This window comes from Crocodylus siamensis, chromosome 4, assembly GCF_052110815.1.
Source record: "Crocodylus siamensis isolate JL-2025a chromosome 4, ASM5211081v1, whole genome shotgun sequence".
In the NCBI taxonomy this organism is placed as follows: Eukaryota; Metazoa; Chordata; order Crocodylia; family Crocodylidae; genus Crocodylus; species Crocodylus siamensis.
This window is the reverse complement of record NC_143398.1, coordinates 213,787,906-213,807,222: the sequence shown is the minus strand read 5'-3', so window position 1 is coordinate 213,807,222 and position 19,317 is coordinate 213,787,906. Positions and strand designations below refer to the sequence as shown.

Below are 19,317 nucleotides of genomic sequence, written 5' to 3'. Positions count from 1 at the left end.
TTTTATGCTCATAGCCTAATGATGTATTTTTAGGACAGAATGAAGAGATGCAAGGAAAAAGATTTTAAAAAAATGCTTCCATATTCTGTAAAGAAATACAAACCCTTAAGAAAAAGGTTCATGCAAATTTAGCAAAAAATGATGAATCTTTTAGTTAGGCATTGCCTTACTTTTTTAATGAGCCATCTTTACTTAGAAGTTGACAAACTGCTGTCTGGCTGAACCTTGTTCATCCTGATGTTAGGACAGAATCTCTTTTAATCCAAGGTCCACACTGCCATTAGTAGTCCTTGATGAGCAATTGCATGTTGGCCATAATACTCTTCAGAGCATGTATAAAACAGCATGCTTTTGCCATCAGTTACTACTTTGATGCCAAAAGAGTTTATTTTTTTAATGCTTGGGATGTGATCTTTTTACTCTCTTACTGCTGGAAGATCTGACTAGCAATGTATCAAAATTCAGGCCTGAGCCTCAAGTTCCTCTTTCCTCCTTGCAAATGAAGGGGGATGGGAGGTATAGATTTGAACTTCCTCAAACTGAAATTGCTGCATTAGGTGATAATTGCGTGATAGTTGCATTAGACTTCATTCAGATCCTTCAGCAGAAGGAGAGAAACAAGCCTAATTAGGTGACTTGTGAAATCTAACGTGTCTTTAGGAAGAGACAGAGGGGGAAAAAAAAAAGAGTAAATTCTTCTTGGGTCTCCACCCTATATCCTACAGAGTACTTGGTAAAAAGCTTTGCACAAAGAATAGATGCTTGCTTTACATTTCTGACCCATGGTACTGCCATTTTAATCTACACCCAGTCTACAAAAAGCATGCCTAAGAAGGCCACCTTGAGTTAGAACAGGGGTGGCCAATTTGTGGCACAGGTGCTGTAAGTGGCACAGGTAGCCTCTGTCTGGCACACAGCAGGCTGAGGAAGGGACAGGCAACATGATAGTAGGTAGGGCAGGGAAGCGAAAAGCAAAGTATCAGATCAGGCAGGGGAAAGGGAGTGGCACTTGGGGAGCATGTGGGGCTAATTTGTGGCATCCACTGACTTAGAAGATGCATATGATACATATATTGTTCTTTAGGACTCCCATCTGTTGCATGGTTCCAGTAGAAATTGGGGGATTGGAGAGAGAGAAGCCCATGAAACTCCTTGGAAACTTACTGCTTCCTCTCCAACTCGCTACTCAGGGACACTTGATCGTCCGTGGTCTGGAAGATTTTTGGGAAGCAGAAGCAGATTGGTGAGAACTTTTAAATAAAATATCCAAATGCTTCTGTTGAAGAGGCCCTGGGGTTCTGCTCATCTACTAGCAGATTTTTCAGATCTGAGAGTTATCCCATGTTAACTGTTAAATCTCAAGAGGAAGGGAAAGATAGGGGAATGATGTCGTTAGGACCATTAGTAATTACGATCATACTTTAAAATTTGTTTGCTTTGTATGATATGATACGAGTGGAAACTCAGCTCTTCCATCTTCCTGGGTTCCAGGAGCCGGGACCTTAAATCTGTGCCTAAAATGTCCTTTAATCCTGTCCAGTCATTCTGCAAAATACGTAGATTGCTATTTGCAATTTATTGTGCACAAAAAATTTAAAGAAAGAAAGCTTTAAAATATTAAAGCTGTAAAAAGCTAGGACGGGGGGTGGGGACCAGTAGCCAGAAACTTGTAGAAAGGTTTGTGGTCTATTAAAATTGGGAGATGTTTGGAAACTTTGCCAAGAGAACTTACACTTTAAACAGGTGTTTGTTTTCTTACAGCAATTTAAAAGGTGGAGGCACTTTCAAGGCAGTCAGTATGGGTGAGAAAACAAATAGTGTGGGGCTGCCAACCTTCAAGGGAAAACATGGTGAATGACTGCACATGTAGTCGGAATGCAAGCTGAGCCTCTGCTTATAAAAGGCCTACACCTCTAGGTAGTAGGCGCTGCAGGCTTTTCAAACTGGTACGTTTTCTTGTTAAGATTCACTTTCTTTCCTAGCATATGACAAATACGTCCTTGCTTATAAAAGCTCATGCCTCTCTATCTAATCGGTCTTTAAGGGCATTTATACACATGCTTTTAATCCTGCAATGTGCTGGAGATCTGGTGGGTTGGAGAAGACTCAATTTAATTGAGTCTTTTCCACATGCGAGCCAACAGGTGCTGTGCTGTGCGGTATAAATGGTGAAATGTGTCAGCATGCAGAAAATGGTGACTTTACTTTTGAACTAAAACACTTTCAAGGTGTTTTAATTTAAATAAATAAATAAATAAATAAAAAAAATGCACAGCTGCCATTTTCCTCGGCCCTGATATACATTTCGCTGCTTACACAACTGCATGCACCGCAGCACTGGACACTTAAGTGCCTGGTGCTGCAATGCAAGCATATGTACAAATGCCTGAGGTGCCACCCTGCCTTTCTTTCTGCTTTTTTAATAAAGAGATTAAATTCCAATACAAAGGAACATTGTACCAGACTTTCTGAAACTGTTGATTTTTGGAATAGTTTTTAGTGGCAAAGTATGGGAATCAATATGACTTATTCAACAGGCCAAATTAGGTAGTTTTTATACTTACTGCAGTAAGTTTAGTTTTTAGCTCCGTCACAAGAAGTGTCTAGATCCACATAAAAATCCAACTTTGGCCCAAAGCATGAAATAAATGTTGGTCCCCTGTTGATCTCACAAAGTTAAATACTATCTACATTTGTTATATTGAAAGTGACAGTTAACATCCAGTTAAAAATAACTTTAGGTTGTTAAACAGATAAGTGTTTTGAGGAAAAATACAATATGAATATTATTATCTATTAAAGTATAGAATTGATCAGTTAAAGCAGTTTATGAACAATAAAAGCAGTCCTAACATTATTGAAATTTTCCTTTAAAAATGAGGCGATATGAAAAATCATATCAGATGTTCCAGTAACATCATGAGGTTTAGACATGGCTTCCCAGCATTGTTCTCTGTCTTTGTTATAAAACAGTGGAATAAAGAAAAGTTCCCCGAGTTGGGCTGCTAATCAGCAGTACTGGCATAAGTCCTAATGTACACAAAGTCTTTTTATTTCTTAAAGATCCACATGCTTTTCTTGAAGTACATTATTGACTGACTTTATCAGTCTGGGTCTACATATGTCCTGGTAGGTATATTGTATGTTAAATCTTCGGATTGCAGGTACACTCTCATAAAACTACTTCCCTTACTAACTTTTTTTTTTTTATTTAAAAAAAAAAAAAAAAAAAAAAAAAATCAGTCTGCATCTTCCTCCTCTCCTTTTACGTCTACTTGGTATGGTGAATCTGAGAGAACTCAGGGAGCATATTCAAGAATACATAACCAGCAGCAGGACAGTGATTCAAAGAGACCTAAGCTTTCATATACATCTACCTCTTCTGGGAGAAGTAATGGTTTGAATGGAATTTCAGGTAAGAAATGCATTATTAAACAACATTTCTACAATGTCTTTAAAAAGCTTGCTGTTCAGAATAAAAATGAATATAAAGTTGAGATTATTTACAATGTTCCAAGATATTAAAGTATCTAATTAATACTAGATTAACTTCAATACACAAATTCATTTTATGTAGTTAAATGAAAATGGCTTTGCCTTATTCAAAGCATCCAGAAGACCATTAACTCTATTTTGAAGATAACACTGCATCCCAATAAGTTTTTAATAGAAACTGTCCCTACAGTTTTATGCTTGCACTAAAGATGACCTGAACAACCCTAACAGATAAAGTGTAACTTCTAAGAAATAAAACCACAGCTGTTTACTAAATTGCAACCTGGCTCTAAATTTAAATGGATTTCTTTTATGAGAAAATTCATACTTTATACTCTAGCTGTGCTGCCCACATAACTAAGTATCTCAGCAGGCTGAAGTACTGTGGGCAAGGGTGGGTATGTAGGAGGAAAGTAATTTGTTAGCGTGGACTAAAGATAGCTTCTCTTTACTGGCCAAAGTAGAGCTTTCCAGGGGGTCATTGAGCTGACATTTATTTTAGCCTTTCCATTTTCTCTTTCGAGCAAACTAAACTATACTGGATTTAAACAGTAAATGCATACCTAGTGCACATGCTTTCTAGGGTAAGTATAAAACCTAGGAAACTGAGGTTTAATGAGCTTTTTTAAAGTTAGAAAGTTATGGATATATACCACAACTAAGTAATACACCAAATGATGTTAACCCAATCCATGCTTTACCAGGAAGTATGCTGGTTCTCTTCAGAACTGATTACCAGGGATCCTGGTTTTCCATGATTTAAAACAAACAAACACACACAAAAAGCCCCACACAAATTCTCTGATAAAAATCCCAAAATCTGTGGTTAAAATTAAATGTCACCCAGCTCTGCTGGATGGGGTCCCCAGCTGCCAGGGCTATGGGGCCAGGGACTAGGTCCACAGCCCCCCGCCCCCAACAGAAGGCAGTGGCAGCTACAGCACCTGGCTGCTGCCTGCTGCAGGCTCAGGTGGGGTCAGGTCCCAACAACAGCATCCACTGCTGGAGGGGAAGGGGGACCCACATCTCCCAGATGTGTGGGGGGTGGGGGCTGGGCAGATGTTCACTGCCCTTGTGCACACAAAGGAATTGTGGCTAGGGCAGCACAGAGCTTGCAGCAGCAGGCAGCTTTTGTGCATGGCCCTGCTGTGTCCTGCCATACCAGTTGCACATGCTGCATGCTGGAGAACCTGGGGGAGGGCAGCAGGGCAGGGAGCTCAGTGTTTGCAACCCAGGGTTTGCAGCTGGCCAGGCACTCTGGCCAGGAGGGGGTTTGCAGCCTGCCTGCTCCTGGCCAGAGTGCTCTGCTGGCTGCAGACTCTTGCTGCTTCCTGCCAACTGCAAACCCCAGCTCCCAGCCTGAGTTTCCCCACCTGGGAGTGCCCAAGCTGGCTGGAGGGAGTGGGGAGGTTTGCAGCCAGCTGGGAGCAGCAGGGATATCCAGCTGAGAGTGGAGAGGCTGCAAACCTATTCCCAGCCAGAGTGTCTTGCTGGCTGTAAGCCTTCCCGCTCCCTCCACCCTTAGCCAGCTGCCCCTCCAGCCCTGTTTCACAATCCCCAAGCCTCACTTACTTCCAGCAAGAAGAGTAAGCCTGAAGCAGCCTCTGGTAAGTGAGTGTGTTGGGCCCTGCCCTCCCCCCTTTCCCTCCCCACAGGGCTGAGGATTTCCCCACCCCTTTTTGCAAGCACCTCTTGTTGGCTGGAACTTAGCAAGCCTGCAGAACTCTTTGCAAAAGGAGGAAATCCATGGGTTTCTCTTCTAAAAAGCAAAATCTGTTTTTTCTCTGATAAAAATGGGGAAAACAGAGAGAACCACAGATTTCCATGGGCAACAAAACCAGGATCCCTGCTGATCACAACTTGCATACTCCTCACCACTAGGTAGAAAATAAAACAACTTACCCATGAACCACAATAGCACATACATGGAATTGTCTGTCACTGCTCTGCCTCTACAAACTAATAGTACCAACAGATCTCTTCCACTTCAAGTAAGTGCTAAGGCAAAATATAAAGCGCCAGGAATTACAGATTCTGATGCAACTTTAGGCTGGATCCTACAATCAGTCTACAGAGAAATCTCAGTTTCAATCAGTAGTTGTATCTCCAGTTGTATGCTTTCAGATGGATGGCCTATTATTTTCATTTTGAAAATCCCAAATTGGCAGTGTATAATGAATAAATTCAGAAGGCTTAGGGTTGCGATAGTATATAGCAATGCATCGTCACATGCATAAGAAAATTCACCTTTCATAATATAGCTTCAGAATATTTATAGTATTTACTGAAACAGCTTCCCTTAACAAGATATCATTAGCTATCTGAGACATCTTTCCTTTGTTCTTGCTTTCTTGGATTACTCTGTTTTACTTCAGTAATGTGGAATATGCATGCTTAAAAAAGGGTATTTTTAAAATATCAGTGTAACTAATTACATTAGATTTCTGTAGAGCGTGCTTGGAACCTTAAGTGTCCATATCACATATGAAGTACATTTTATGTTCCTAGGTGGTAGAGCTGTTACCTGGAAAAAAAAAATTCTCAGAACACATCACGTCAGACTACTTTCTAAAAGAAATTGATCATGGGTTGAGAATTAAGCTTGGAATAGCTCATCTTGTAAAACAAGCTATAATTATAATCATCTAAGCCATTTCTGAATGGAAATGCTTACCAAGTCACTTCCCTTGTATTGTCATACAAGGTTGTTGAACTCATTCAGCCCTGTGGGCCTTCGGCTGGCCTGCAGGCTAGTTTGGGCCATGTTGGAGCCAGCACAAGGTCCATCAGACATGTAGCACACTCCCTGTGCCAGCCTTCTATGTTGTAGGCAGTGTGCTTTGGCCTTACCTGGGGCTTGTGCTCAAGGCAGTGTGTGGGCTAGACCCATCACTGTGGGCAATATTTACAGCCCAGGGGGCCAGCATGGGAAGTGCACTGCATGTGGTGCCTTGCTGGACCAGCTCTGACATGGCCTGATGTGGACCAGACCCTGTGCTGCTCAGGCAGCATCTGCAGAGCCAGGTGTAGCCCATGCACCAGGATGGTATGCTGCGTCTGGGGTCAGTCTCAGACATCAGGGGCTAAATCTAGTTCCTGGGCCTATGTTTAACACCCCTGTTGTAGTATGTTAAGTCAAGCTAGTTGTTTGAGTAGAGCATGGACTGGTTTCAATGATAACAGGTGCATCTACATGAGACACTTAAGGCACAGCAGACTAATTCTACTGTGCATTAGTGTATCATGGCAAAAAACTTGCTAATGCACAGTAGAAGTAGTCTGCAGCCCATTAAGCATCACAAGAAGACCATGAGCCATTGCTGCAGCACATTCCCACCAGCTACTGCACATTTATGTAGTACCACATATTAGAGGGACTAAACTTAATGTGCAGTAGCAGCAGTGCATTAATGCCCATATAGATGCACCCAAGGCCGTAAAAATCCTATTTGTCTAAGTTTTCTCTTTTTTGCTTTCAGATTCCACGTGGAGGTATAGTCAAGTTCCCAGATCTTCATCAGTGGTACTTGGTACTCTGGGAACTGAGCTAGTGAGAGAGAGGAGAGAGTTAGAAAGGAGAACAGACCCATCTACTAATAGTCTTGTGGATTACAGTCACAGGAATGGTGACTTTTCATCTTCAACATGCAAGTATTATACAGATGAAGGTTTGCAAAAGCATATAGGTTGCATACTTTTTTTTAGTTATTCCTTTCATGTTTTATGTTGCATGTAAAGTCTACTATCTGTTTAAAGATAATACTTTCCAATTTCTTTGCTCTTTTACTCAATTGACTAAACATTTAGCTAAAAGTAGATTTTAACTCTTCAGCAGTTAAGTTGAATGCAGCTTCATCTAGATTTGTAAATGCTTTGGTATGTATTTAATGGTAGACATAATGGCAGAGTAATTCCCTTATTTGAACATTTTAATGTCTGTTCTATTCCTTATGCTTCCGAGCCTGCTTTTCACTGAGATTTGACAGTGGAAGGAAGAATAAAAGTGAATTGGGTTATTTGACTCCTAAAAAGACGTTCTCATGTAGTCTTCTGTCTCAGTTGTTTGTGACCTTAGTGGAATTTGGTCAGATCTCTCATACAGCCACTTTAGTTGCCAAGATTTCCAATGTGCGCAACTGTAAGATTACAACATATAGAGAAAAACTAGGGTGAAGCTGAACTACAAGTAACTGTGGCAGTTGTGTATATACTTAACCAGGATGAACTGAAGTTGGCTTAACAACAAACGTAACAAACTCAGAAATAAAAGCTTCAGTCTTAGCTGACAAATGCTTTAGGGCAGCTACATACTCCTTGTATCAGGCTCTCTGTTCAGGCTTTTATAATTCCTGTTCAAACTGTTGTGGTCTTCTAAAACTGTCCCATCTGTTCAAAGAAAAGCTACTCACTTCCTTAACCTCACCTCTTCATAGACGATTTTTATGCAGCTTAGCTTCATAATGCTGAAGAATCCCTATTCTCACAGGCAGGGAAATCTAAAAGGAAATTAAACCCTTAGCCCTCAATTCTGCGCTGTGATCTGGGTGGCCAGACTGCTGGGGTTACGCAATTGTTTATTCAGGTCAGAGCAGCAGTTGTACAGAGATAACAATGCAAGTTTGAACAGCCATAGTACATATGGACTCTTATGACTGAGTAACAAGGCATTTTACTTTTAGTGGGATTCTGCGTATGCAGTTTTTTCTCAGTTGGGGAACCTGTATGAGAGACTGGAATTCAGAAACTCCCCGAACAGTACGATGGTTTCTAGTTGTAGAATATTTAGGGAAGCTAAGGAGGCCTTTTTTGTTAACTGCAGTTAAATATCACTTTAAAAAGGGAAGTAAAAGAGAACCTTTCTTACTTACCCAGTTGCTCAGCTTGTTGCTACTTCTTTTAAAAAGAAGCTTTGTGGCCTTCCAAGCTGTTCCAAAGGAAGGAGACTAACTTCTGCTGCTGCTGCTGGTGGTTTCCTTGGACTCTGGCATAGAATGGGAGCCATGTTTCAGCCACCACATTGCCTGCAGAGTTACTCTGTGAATTTTTGAACATAGCACTTCAAGACAAGCTACAGAATCAGCAGGGTAACATTTAAAAGGTTAGCTGATTAGAAGATTCACAAATGACAATGTAATTGGCTGAATGGATCACATGACTGTTAAACTAATTGATGTTTTAGGTGGGAGATTTGAGCAGCTGAGAGCAATAATACTAAATAATTGCTCATGTGATCCTCTGTAAACTAAATTAAGAGCTGAAACTTTGAATTGTTTAAATAAGTTATAAATTATCACACAACTTAAACTGCTAGCTAACAATTCATCAAATAGTTTAAGTTAATTTTTATAGCTAGAATACTTGCATTTCTTTTTTGCAGTAGTAGAGTTATGGTAGGCCTTTAGTAAAAACAAAAACTCTCCCTTTTCAATTAATCTAATTAGAACATTCAGATTAAAACCCTAGTTCACTTTAAGATCTCCAACTGAATTGCTACTAACCTTAGGTAACTGGTAACATGTAAGTTTTAAGTAGCTTTTGTAACTACAGCTTTTGTGTAATTTATTTCCTGTTTGTAGGTGGTCTTGCAATGAACCAGTTTACAAAGCAAATATACTGTCTTTTGAGGGTTTTTTGTTAGTAATGTACCTGGAAAAATAATTATCAAATGTTTTTATATTGGAGGAGAGGGAAGGAATGTTGATATTTTATTTGTAAAGATGCATTTTGGATATGTTGATGACTCTTACAGTTTTCACTGAAATTACTTGTCTAATCAAGTTGGAAAATGAGGAACAGGTATTAAAACAGTTTTTTAAATGCAGCTTGCTTTTGCTAAATTTAAACGTGCTAATGTGACATACAGGTTGTTAGTGTTGATTAACTGGATTTGTACATAAGGGAATGCTGAATCATAACTTGACAGTTTTTAATGAGATGGTTTCAGTTTATCTGGAATTTAACAATATAATTCTTTTCACTAAGACAACCTAAACTGAATACTATTCCATAATCTGTCAATTTTAGGCTTCAAAAACAAGTCCAACATAAACCTAGACTTGCATTGTAATTGTTTGATAATATTACAATTGTTTGTGTGCATTTTGTCATTTTATTTTTCTTCATTCCTGTCATAATAGATCTTCAAGACAGACCTGCTTCTTCATATGCACAGGGAGCAAGACCAAAAGATAATTCATTGAGCACTTTGAGGCTGAACACATCCATGAACCGCCAGTTGCCTTCTGAACAGCAGCCATCTGTATTCTCCAGAGACTCTAGCAGGGGCTCTTCACGATCCAGCTATTCTTCAAGGGAAATGGAGTCTCCTCAAAGGAATATACAGCCAGAAGTTACCCCTGTTGCCATTAGTGAGGAAACTCCTTCTACAAGCAGTTCTGAAAGGGTTACTGCTTCTCAGAGGTCACTGAGTGAGCCTACATCCGATACTGAAGGCAGGCGTACAACCAGACAGCTGTTGTCTCGTTTAGCTTCTAGTATGTCATCTACATTTTTTTCACGAAGGTCTAGCCAAGAATCGTTAAATGCAAGATCATTAGATTCTGAGGATTCACGTGTTATCCCAAGAGTTCAGACTTCTACCCCGTCAAGTACTAATGCATCTGCAGTTCCTGAGGTTCCAGACAGTCAGACATCTGAAGCTTCTCAGGGATTTAGCTTTCTTAGACGAAGATGGGGTTTATCAGGGGTTTCACAAAACCATAGCTCCGATTCAGATGCTGAAAGTTATAGACAAGAGTCTGAAAACAGAAATACAGGGTCTTGGTTATCATCATCTTTAAGGAACAGATGTACACCACTGTTCTCCAGAAGGAGGAGAGAAGGAAGAGATGAATCTGCAAGAACCTCTACCTCTGACGTACCTGCCAGGTCATTACATCTTTTCAGGAGAAGAGAGTTAGGTGAAGAAACTCCTCCTGAAACACACAGCAGTTCTTCTGGAGGTGCTTCTAATAGACCACCAACACCTGCGGTATCTGGCAGCCCTACAGCTACTGCCTCCACACCAGATTCAGCCCACAGTAGAAGTAGTTCGGGAATGTCTGGAATTCTTCCTGGCTCTCTCTTCCGCTTTGCAATGCCCCCAGCCCTAGGGAGCAGTCTGTCTGACAATCTTATGATAACTGTAGATATTATTCCCTCAGGCTGGAATTTGTCTGATGGGCAAGAAAATGACAAATCCAAAATACCCCCTTCAAGAGATCCTGAAAGACTCCAGAAAATTAAAGAGAGGTAAATCAGATGTGTTGTTTCCAAAACATACAACCTACTTGGATGAATCTTACAAAATGGTTTTGTGTTAAAGTTTGAAAAGTGCAGCAGAGTTCCCTGCCAGCTGTGATACCACCATTTTCTTAAATTGTTTGAGTCACCTTTATGTTTGTGGAAAATTTTTGAAAGGGTTAGCTTGGAAAAATACTAGGTATATCTCTGTCACATGAATCTGATACAATCACTTTCTTCTTACTCAGCCTCCTTTTAGAGGACTCTGAAGATGAAGAGGGTGACTTATGTAGAATCTGCCAGATGTCATCTGCATCTTCTACGAACCTCTTAATAGAACCATGCAAATGCACTGGAAGTCTGCAGTATGTTCACCAAGAGTGTATGAAAAAATGGTTGCAGTCCAAGATTAACTCTGGTAAGGTAGACTTTAGAATGAGTGCTTTTTCAGATGAAATAGAAAATGTGGTGGGGATTCCAGTGACTTTCTAGTACTTACTATTGCAGTAAAGTTCAGGCAAATCCTTGTTAATGTAAATGGACAAAGCAGTTGACCATTCTTAAAGGGATTCCATGGCAACTCTTAAGTTTGGCTTTGTGCAAATAGGTTTCAGTATATCCCAAAATGCTGGGGTTTTCTGATACAGTTCATTGTTGATAGGATTATCTGGTAAAATGTTGAAGTACTCTAAATGTATTTTTATTTCCTTATGCATATCTTGGTATTCTTCTTCAGTAGTATACAATCCTGATTATTGTAAGACACAAACAAGGCAGAGTGAGACAGAATAAGCAGAACTGTGGAACAATATCTTTTTTATATTGTAAGCTTGGTAAAACATGGGGCATTTATACACATATATTTGTCTGCGTTGATGTGTCAGAAACACTGCGCATTGGAGCAGACTTGATTAATCAGTGCTGAGAAAATGGCAGTAGTGCGGTTTTAAACTAAAACACCTTTGATGTGTGTTAGTTCAAAAGTACACCGCCGCCATTTTTTCAGTGCTGACGTGCATTTCACCATTTATACAAATGGATGAGCTGCAGTGCCAGGGACTTTTAGAAGTGCTTGGAGCTGCGGTGCAAGGTGTACATATGCCCATGATGCCCTCCTCTTGTGGTATACTGGCATTCAGCATACTCAGAATTTTAAGCAAGTATTTCAGTTGCAGACCATGCAGGTGAACATTTTAGGAAACCTTTCTGCAAAAAGGAATGTCCACAGTTTTTAATGTGGTATTGCTGTCCAGTTCTTGCTGTTTTGAAAAAAAACAACACTGCCATATAAAACTTGTATTTTGATATTTACTATAGAATTGATATCTATTTTAACTTTAGTTAGCAATCTGAGGGATGTTCTGTTTCAATACACTTCTCCATATTACATGTATATGGATAGCATTGACCGATTAACACTTTAAGGACTGTTTTTGCTGAGTTATGAGAAGTTACATTTGTATTATAAGACATGAAACAAGTAAACTTTGCTAGAAGAGTAAGTATTCCATTAGAATTTAACTGTTGGCACCTGTTTGCTACAGGAACTTCAATGCTACTACTATCAGCTTTGCTTTCTCTTTTCCTAAATTTAATATAGAAAAGCAAATCAAGGAATGGTTACAGACCATATCATCAAGTTACATGCGTCTGTCTAATTCTAAATCCTGTTATAATAAGGGTTTGTCATTTTTGTTTGTCAGGTTCTTCACTGGAAGCAGTAACTACCTGTGAGCTGTGTAAAGAGAAGTTGCATCTTAATCTTGAGGATTTTGATATTCATGAGCTCTATAGGGCACATGCAAATGAACAAGTTAGTATATTTTGCCTAATTTGGTAAGTGTCAGGTTGGTGCTGGGAGGACAGCTTTTTAAAAAATTTATTTGGAAAGAAAAAAAGAAAAAATCAGATCTCTTTAAAATATCATGGGTTTAATATAAATAAAGCTCACATGCAGAAATTGTCTCCTTTAGTTTAACAGAAGGAATGGACCTTGACTGTAGTTTCTTCTGATGTAGTCCTCAGTAGGTGTGTAGTATATGTAATCTTTTTCAGTTTTGTTGGTCTGTCAGTACCATTGGTGAAACTGCAGAGGACAAATTATGAACCTAGGAGTGGTTTTGACAGGCTAGGAGTGGTGATCTAGCTTTTGGGTATTTTTTTTTTAAGCCCAGGCATGCAGACTTAAATGGCCATATTTTGTGTGTGTCATAAACGCACGTAGCTCCATAATCTCTCTTATTCGACTAGTAGAGATGAAACTGATACTAAATGTCACCCCAGTGCTGCTCCCTCCCATTTAGATAAAAGCAAATTAGGTCTTGAAATAGTCATTCACAAATTTAAGTTAACACATACTTTAGTTAGAGTACGATTTTCCTCTTTTTAAAGCATTATGAGATGGTTTCTACTACTGCTAGGTATCCTAGTTATGGTTTAAAGGAACTGCTAGGAAATTACAACTTTGGTCAGAGGTCTTTCTTGTTTTTTCTAACTTGGTACTTTGTGATTATAGCAAAACTTTAGTATTTTATGAATATTAAAAAATAAACTAGAACTCTGAGTGTAATTTTAAATATGGAGGTAAAATACCCAAGTTTTGGCCAACAAGGAAATGGAGTACTGATGTTTGAGTAATTCATACTCTGAATCAGATGTCAAGCTAGACTCTTATTCATCAACAGAATAAAAGCATACAGGATTATCAATGAGCCCCAAATTGCTTAGGTCAAATGAACCTATGACTGAGTGGTTGAGAGTAAGATCACCATTCAGCTTAGTGATATTACTTCTCTGAGTAACTGCACATCAGCAGGAGTAGATCTGTCCTTATCTACTGACTCTTTAAATAGCTAGTAATTGCTTCTACTGACTCTTTAAATAGCTAGTAATTGCTTAGCAAGTAATATTTTAGATTTTTTTTATTACTTTGAAACTATTTTCTCTACCAGTAACTACCACAAATATTGGGAAATAAGTAATATAGTTTCCCCTCTCTGTCAGTGTAATTGCATGTTTCTCCTGTTATCTTTTTATGGCCCTCTACACTTGGCAGTAGGGAGTCTGGAGGGCTTTTACTTTCTGCTCTTCAGCTCTGAACTTAAGCTAATAGTTTTTGGATCTGTGAAGGAGGCCTTTTAAGATGCAAGAGTGATCCTCAAATCCTTTGACTTCAGTGGAAATAGTTGTGTAAGTAAAGTCTATTTTCATAAATGAAAGTCTGGATGTCAGGCCAAAAATATAGCTTTTGATTTCAGTTTTCTGAGTATACTTTGTCAAAAGCACATTATGAGACCTCTGCAAACTTCTATATCTATTATCCTTCCATGACACTACCAGCAAGACTTGACACTAGGTATGCTTTTCAAGTTGCTTATGCAAAAAATGGGACTGACATTTTGGAATTTTTTTCTAGGCAGACTATGAATTTATCAGTTCTGGTCTCTACCTTGTAGTGCTTTTACATTTGTGTGAACAACGCTTTTCCGATATGCTGGGAACTGCAAGTGAGGCCAGTACACGTGTTAGGGTAAGTCTGTCTTGTTTTGTGGGAATGACTGACGGTGTCATATTGCTGTTCCTGTGAAGCGTTACCTAAGACATCCTTACTCTGGTGATTAAACTTACATTTTGAAGCTCTTTTTATATAAATAGGCAAAACTATAAATAACATTGTGTGTGTGTGTATATATATCCAAGATTTTAATCTAAAATTTGGTCCAAGAGCATCTAGCAAAATGGTGCCACAATCTGATTGTAGCAGTGCTATTGTAATATAAATACAGAAACAATGAGATGATGTTGTTTAGAAAATTTCTGGGTTAACTACAATTGCATCTGTTTGTAGGTTTACATTTCAGAATATCTGAATCTTGTGTGACCTGTATTGAATTACTACACTATACCAAAGTGATAATACCCTTGATTAGAGTGCTACACCTGAACCTCTGAACATTTTATAGAGCGCAATTCAAGCATTAATTAGAGGAAACTTTTATTGGTCATACTGTGGTCAAGCAAGAGTTTACTAGTAAGCCAGTGTCATTCATAGTTATTTTTCCAATTAGAATATGTTTCATGCAGCAAACTAGTATCTTGTTTGAAATAGTGTGGTATTGGATAATAGAAAAACCAAATGAGCCAATGAACAGCTAATTTCTTCCTCTTTTCAGATATGTGCCCTTGTTTCAGGAAACATTCAAATTCTGAAAACACATGACAACATTGTTGTTTTTTTTTTTTTGTTTTTTTTTTTTCATTTTGGAGCAGGTTGTACTTCTACACACACACCTTTGGGACAGGAAATTTATTTGTCCATGATGTGCTACTGTGCAGAGCCATCTACACTTACAGTGCTATGTGTTATATCGACAGTATTGCCATAAGTTTTTGATTTCTGGCCTGTTGAATGTGGTTTTGATGGTAGTTGTTCTGTAATAGCAATGTAGATTTATTACTAAAAGCTTAGGCTGAGATTTTTCAAAGCTGCCTACGAAATGTGTGCCCACTTCTGAGAAGTAATCCCTTAATAACCTTTTCTTAAATATTGAGTATTAAGGCTAGCATTGGATGGTTATTTTACTGACTATTTCAACCTTATATTTACTGTAGTCTAGATAATTTCTTTATCTAGCCTGTTTTCACTGAACTGGGCTCTACTTACTTCCATGCGAATATGGTGGTATTTTATGGGTAAGTGGAACTGGTTCAAACCATGGAGTCATTGCTAATTAAATCGGCTCTTATCAAGTTACATTTTGCATCGTTAGCAAATCTAGGAAGCAAACATCTGTGTTTTTGTTTTTGCCATTCCCGTTACTACTGATGTCTGTTTGACTCTTGAACTAGACATGTTTTACAGAGAATAGCGCATGAAGATTACATCATTAAATTATGCAAATTTGCAAATTTTAATCTGCATTTTCTGCCTTGTTTCTAGTTTATTAACCTTGCAAGAACTCTTCAGGCACATATGGAAGATATTGAAAGTAGGTTACTTTTTCTCCTATTCGTTCCATTTCACTAAGGGTTACATCAGCATAATCCTTTTTGCCGGATGTATAGTACCAAACTTCAGTGCTGAAACCTGATTTTCATGAAGTCATAGCACTGTTTTATTTTGTTTTGTTTTTTTGATTGAATTCTATTGGGATCATTTTGTAAAGGGAGCAGGAAGTGGAGGGAGGTAAATTGGCATCTAAATTAAAGGCTAATGTTGCTTTTCCAAAGGTGGTATACAGTCTTACGGGGAACAGTTATTTTTATAACTATGGAACTGGCTTCTGTAACTCAAGTCTTGGCATAACAACATTACCAGGTTTGTTGATCTTAATGGGTGCATCTGAATGTGTGCTTTACTGCGGAGTTGACTAAGTAACTCTGCAGTAAAGGGTCAGTCTACATGTGCTGGTATTAAGATACAGTAAATTAATTAACTCCACCACTGAAAGGCTTGTACTGTCAGGGACAGTACTATCCTACGGTGGAGTAAATTTACTCTGCTGAAACTCATATAGACAGTGACCAGGGCTGGCTGGGGTGCAAGGGTGCTAAAGTGATGGGGCTGCCTGTCACCTAGCCCTGCACGTTAGTATTCTTGTGCCTCAGCCAGCCCCTCCACTGCCCAACTGCTGCCCAGAGCTGACCCCCTGGACCCTCTACTAGACTTGTGCTACTCCGCCCCGGCTCAAAGTTCTGCGGTCCTGGGCAAATGTGCAGATGCTTCACCCAGGAGCGTTTTGCACTGGAGTTTATCATGTTGCATTAATTACATGTGTAGATGCACCCAGTAACTGGTCATTTGGTTCTCTATATCTAAATGTTGTGTTTAGCCATGATAGGGGAGAAAGAAGGCAATTTTTTGTAAATTAATGCATCAGCCTCGCTATTTAACTGCATGGCTTTATACAAAAAACAAAATCTAGGTTATAGTACATAAATAGGTTTGTTTCAGTCCAAGCTATATTTGGAGTACAATAGAGATGTATTTCTTTTGTGTACAATAAACGCATTTTAATTTTGTGTAATGAGAATTCACTTACAAATGTACATGTTCATTTTTTTAGTTCTTAATTAGCTAATGTTTTTCTGTAATAAGAGTAACTGCAGGATGTTGGGCTTTTTAAAGTAATGTATGTATTTTTAGGATTCTTGTTCCTTGTTAAAGTACAAGTGAATTGTAGAATGAATCTTGTTTATGAGGTTGCGTTTAATTTAGAGCTAGTTAATCTGAAAGCTGATTATCATTTGACATACACATTGAGTTGGGAACACTGAAATGATGTTGAAGGAAAACCCAATTAATACCCCTTTTCAAAATAAGAAAATAAGAAAATGCAGTTTTTGAAGGCAAGAATTAACCCAGGCTTCCTTCTCTAACTTTCTTACAGCTAATGCTGAACAAGCTTCTTGAATATACATAAATTACTCAAAAGAGTGCAGAATTCCTAAAACTTGTATGCAGAGGTTCCTAAGCTACCTTCCACTGAGGATTTCTGAAAATATAAAGCATGCCCCATGGAAGACTATTAGCCAATAAACAGTAAAGGACATGTGTAGTTATGCAACTACAAATTAGTTCATCCCAGGTGGTTCAAGTGATTCCTGTTCACAGGCATCCTAGACCACTCTCTGATTAAATGTTAGGCAATGCATGTTTCTGTGTCTTTCATAACTGACATCTATATGTTCTGCTTTTTCCATCGAGGAAATCCTACCTAAATTTTGCTGTGTTTTTTTTACAGAATTTATTTAATAGTGGGAGGAAAAAAATGGGGAATTGATTACGTCTAGTCAGTGAGACAGCAAGGCTGTGATTGGGCTTCATTAAATTACCAGTTTTCTAAAGCATCATTTCAATATTAGGATACTGGTATTTTTCAAATACTTTAGAAATACTTGAGGGTTAGTTATAGAGTGAATTTTTTTCTCCCTCTTGGGTCTCTAATGTGCACTTCTGTACTGTCCCTTGTAGCCTGCCGTTAAGTCAGAAAGAGCAATGAACAATTTAATCTGAGGCATAAGACAGTGCAGTTTCTTTTTGATTCTTTTAAGCCAGGGGAAGCTACACCTGATGTATGTGCTGAATTTGTTTCTACAAACCTGTATTTCAGATTGGGGGAAATATACATTGTAAAATGCATTTTCTTGTCTGATTTTTTTTTTTTTGGGGGGGGGTTAAACTAAAAACTGCTTGGATGCTACATTTTACAGACTTTTAATAAAGGCTTTTGATTGTACTGTATTATTCCAACAGCTTCTGAGGATGATTCTGAAGACTGATGCTGGTCGAACTTTTGATGCTTCTTAAAATTGAAAGAAACAAATGGAATTGCTGGAAAGATGGTGAATTGGCAAGAAAGTACCATCAATGTGCATTTATTTTTTCCTCTCTTTAGTAAAAACCACATTGAATATTACTATAGTTTTTAAAGCATTGTTGAATTCAAAATCTGCTGCACACTGGAACACAATGAATATGAAAACTATTCAGCATGTGCAAGTTAGATACACAAAGCTGTTTCCTCTTTAAGATGACACTGAGGGATGCTATGCTTTGTCTGGAAAGATACCAGATTTTGAGTGTTTGAGGACGTCAGATCTTGCTTTATGTTACTTTCTTCTTGTAGTCAGATTTCTGATTTTGTCTATCAAGTTTTGCTTCTCTGCTGGCACTAAATGGTAATTGTGGGTTATGGGGTGGAGGGTGGGGAACCATGTACTTAAATAGCATACATTTTCCTTTTAAGAAATGCCTGTGTTTAGTCTCTCTCAGTTGCTTCCAGTGTTAACATAGGATGAATGAGGGGATGAACGGCTACTGTAAAGCTACAATGTTTGGTTTCCAAATTTTATTTGAAGTGTGTTTAATTCAAACAGCAATAAGACTTGCAAGGGGCCTCTAATATTTAGTGTTGATGATGGCTTTTTTATGTACTGATTTGGAAATTGAAGATTATATTTGATATTATGTGGATATTCCAGTAAGGAATATTGCAGCTGTAACCATGCATTTCAGCATTCCTGGCAGAAATGCAACTTGATAACATTTAAAATCTTAACTAAGCTGTTTAGTTTAACAAATCTTTTTTAGATCCCACATTCACTGTTAAAGCACTGGTTATCTATGTGTTTTCTAGTGTTGTCACTTCTTTATAAATAAAGATAATGATGAGATATACACACTACTGCTCTGGCATTTTCCTTTTTTAACAAGGCTATCTTGGAGCAGATATATGGTGCAGCTGTCTTGCTAATTTAATACGGTAGAAAGGGTGCATCTCGGTTGGGTATCGGATCAGCACCAGTAAAAAGAGAAATTATGTTATTGGTCATCAGCTTTTTTGGTTGTTGTAGCCAATAATTAAGGCATTGTACCTGGAGCTTCCTGGTGAGTATAGTTCTGTTGTTGGCCCAAACCCATGGCAGGCTACAGGTTCCAGCAAGGGGGAGGGGGACCTGGGATTTGGTCACAGGGCTCTGTACTCTGCAACAAAGGGATGGTTACTGGCTCTTGCCGCTGCCACTGCCATGCAACACCACTGGTGCAGAAAGGGCCTGAGCACTCAGGGTTGCTGTGGA

At 38.7% G+C, this 19,317-nt stretch overlaps 1 protein-coding gene across 1 annotated transcript in view; it reads left to right on the top strand.

The window, feature by feature from the left end:
* The window catches only part of MARCHF7 (membrane associated ring-CH-type finger 7), a 33,369-nt gene extending 14,449 nt beyond the window's left edge, over positions 1 to 18,920 (top strand). The window contains 10 exon segments of the mRNA XM_090045632.1: positions 1,085 to 1,243; positions 3,244 to 3,415; positions 6,975 to 7,163; positions 9,633 to 10,746; positions 10,986 to 11,155; positions 12,441 to 12,550; positions 14,153 to 14,266; positions 15,677 to 15,725; positions 17,993 to 18,014; positions 18,016 to 18,920. Of these exon segments, the coding sequence (XP_089901758.1) occupies positions 1,085 to 1,243; positions 3,244 to 3,415; positions 6,975 to 7,163; positions 9,633 to 10,746; positions 10,986 to 11,155; positions 12,441 to 12,550; positions 14,153 to 14,266; positions 15,677 to 15,725; positions 17,993 to 18,014; positions 18,016 to 18,046 (2,130 nt within the window). The 3' untranslated portion in view covers positions 18,047 to 18,920.
* Positions 18,921 to 19,317: the final 397 nt, after the last annotated feature.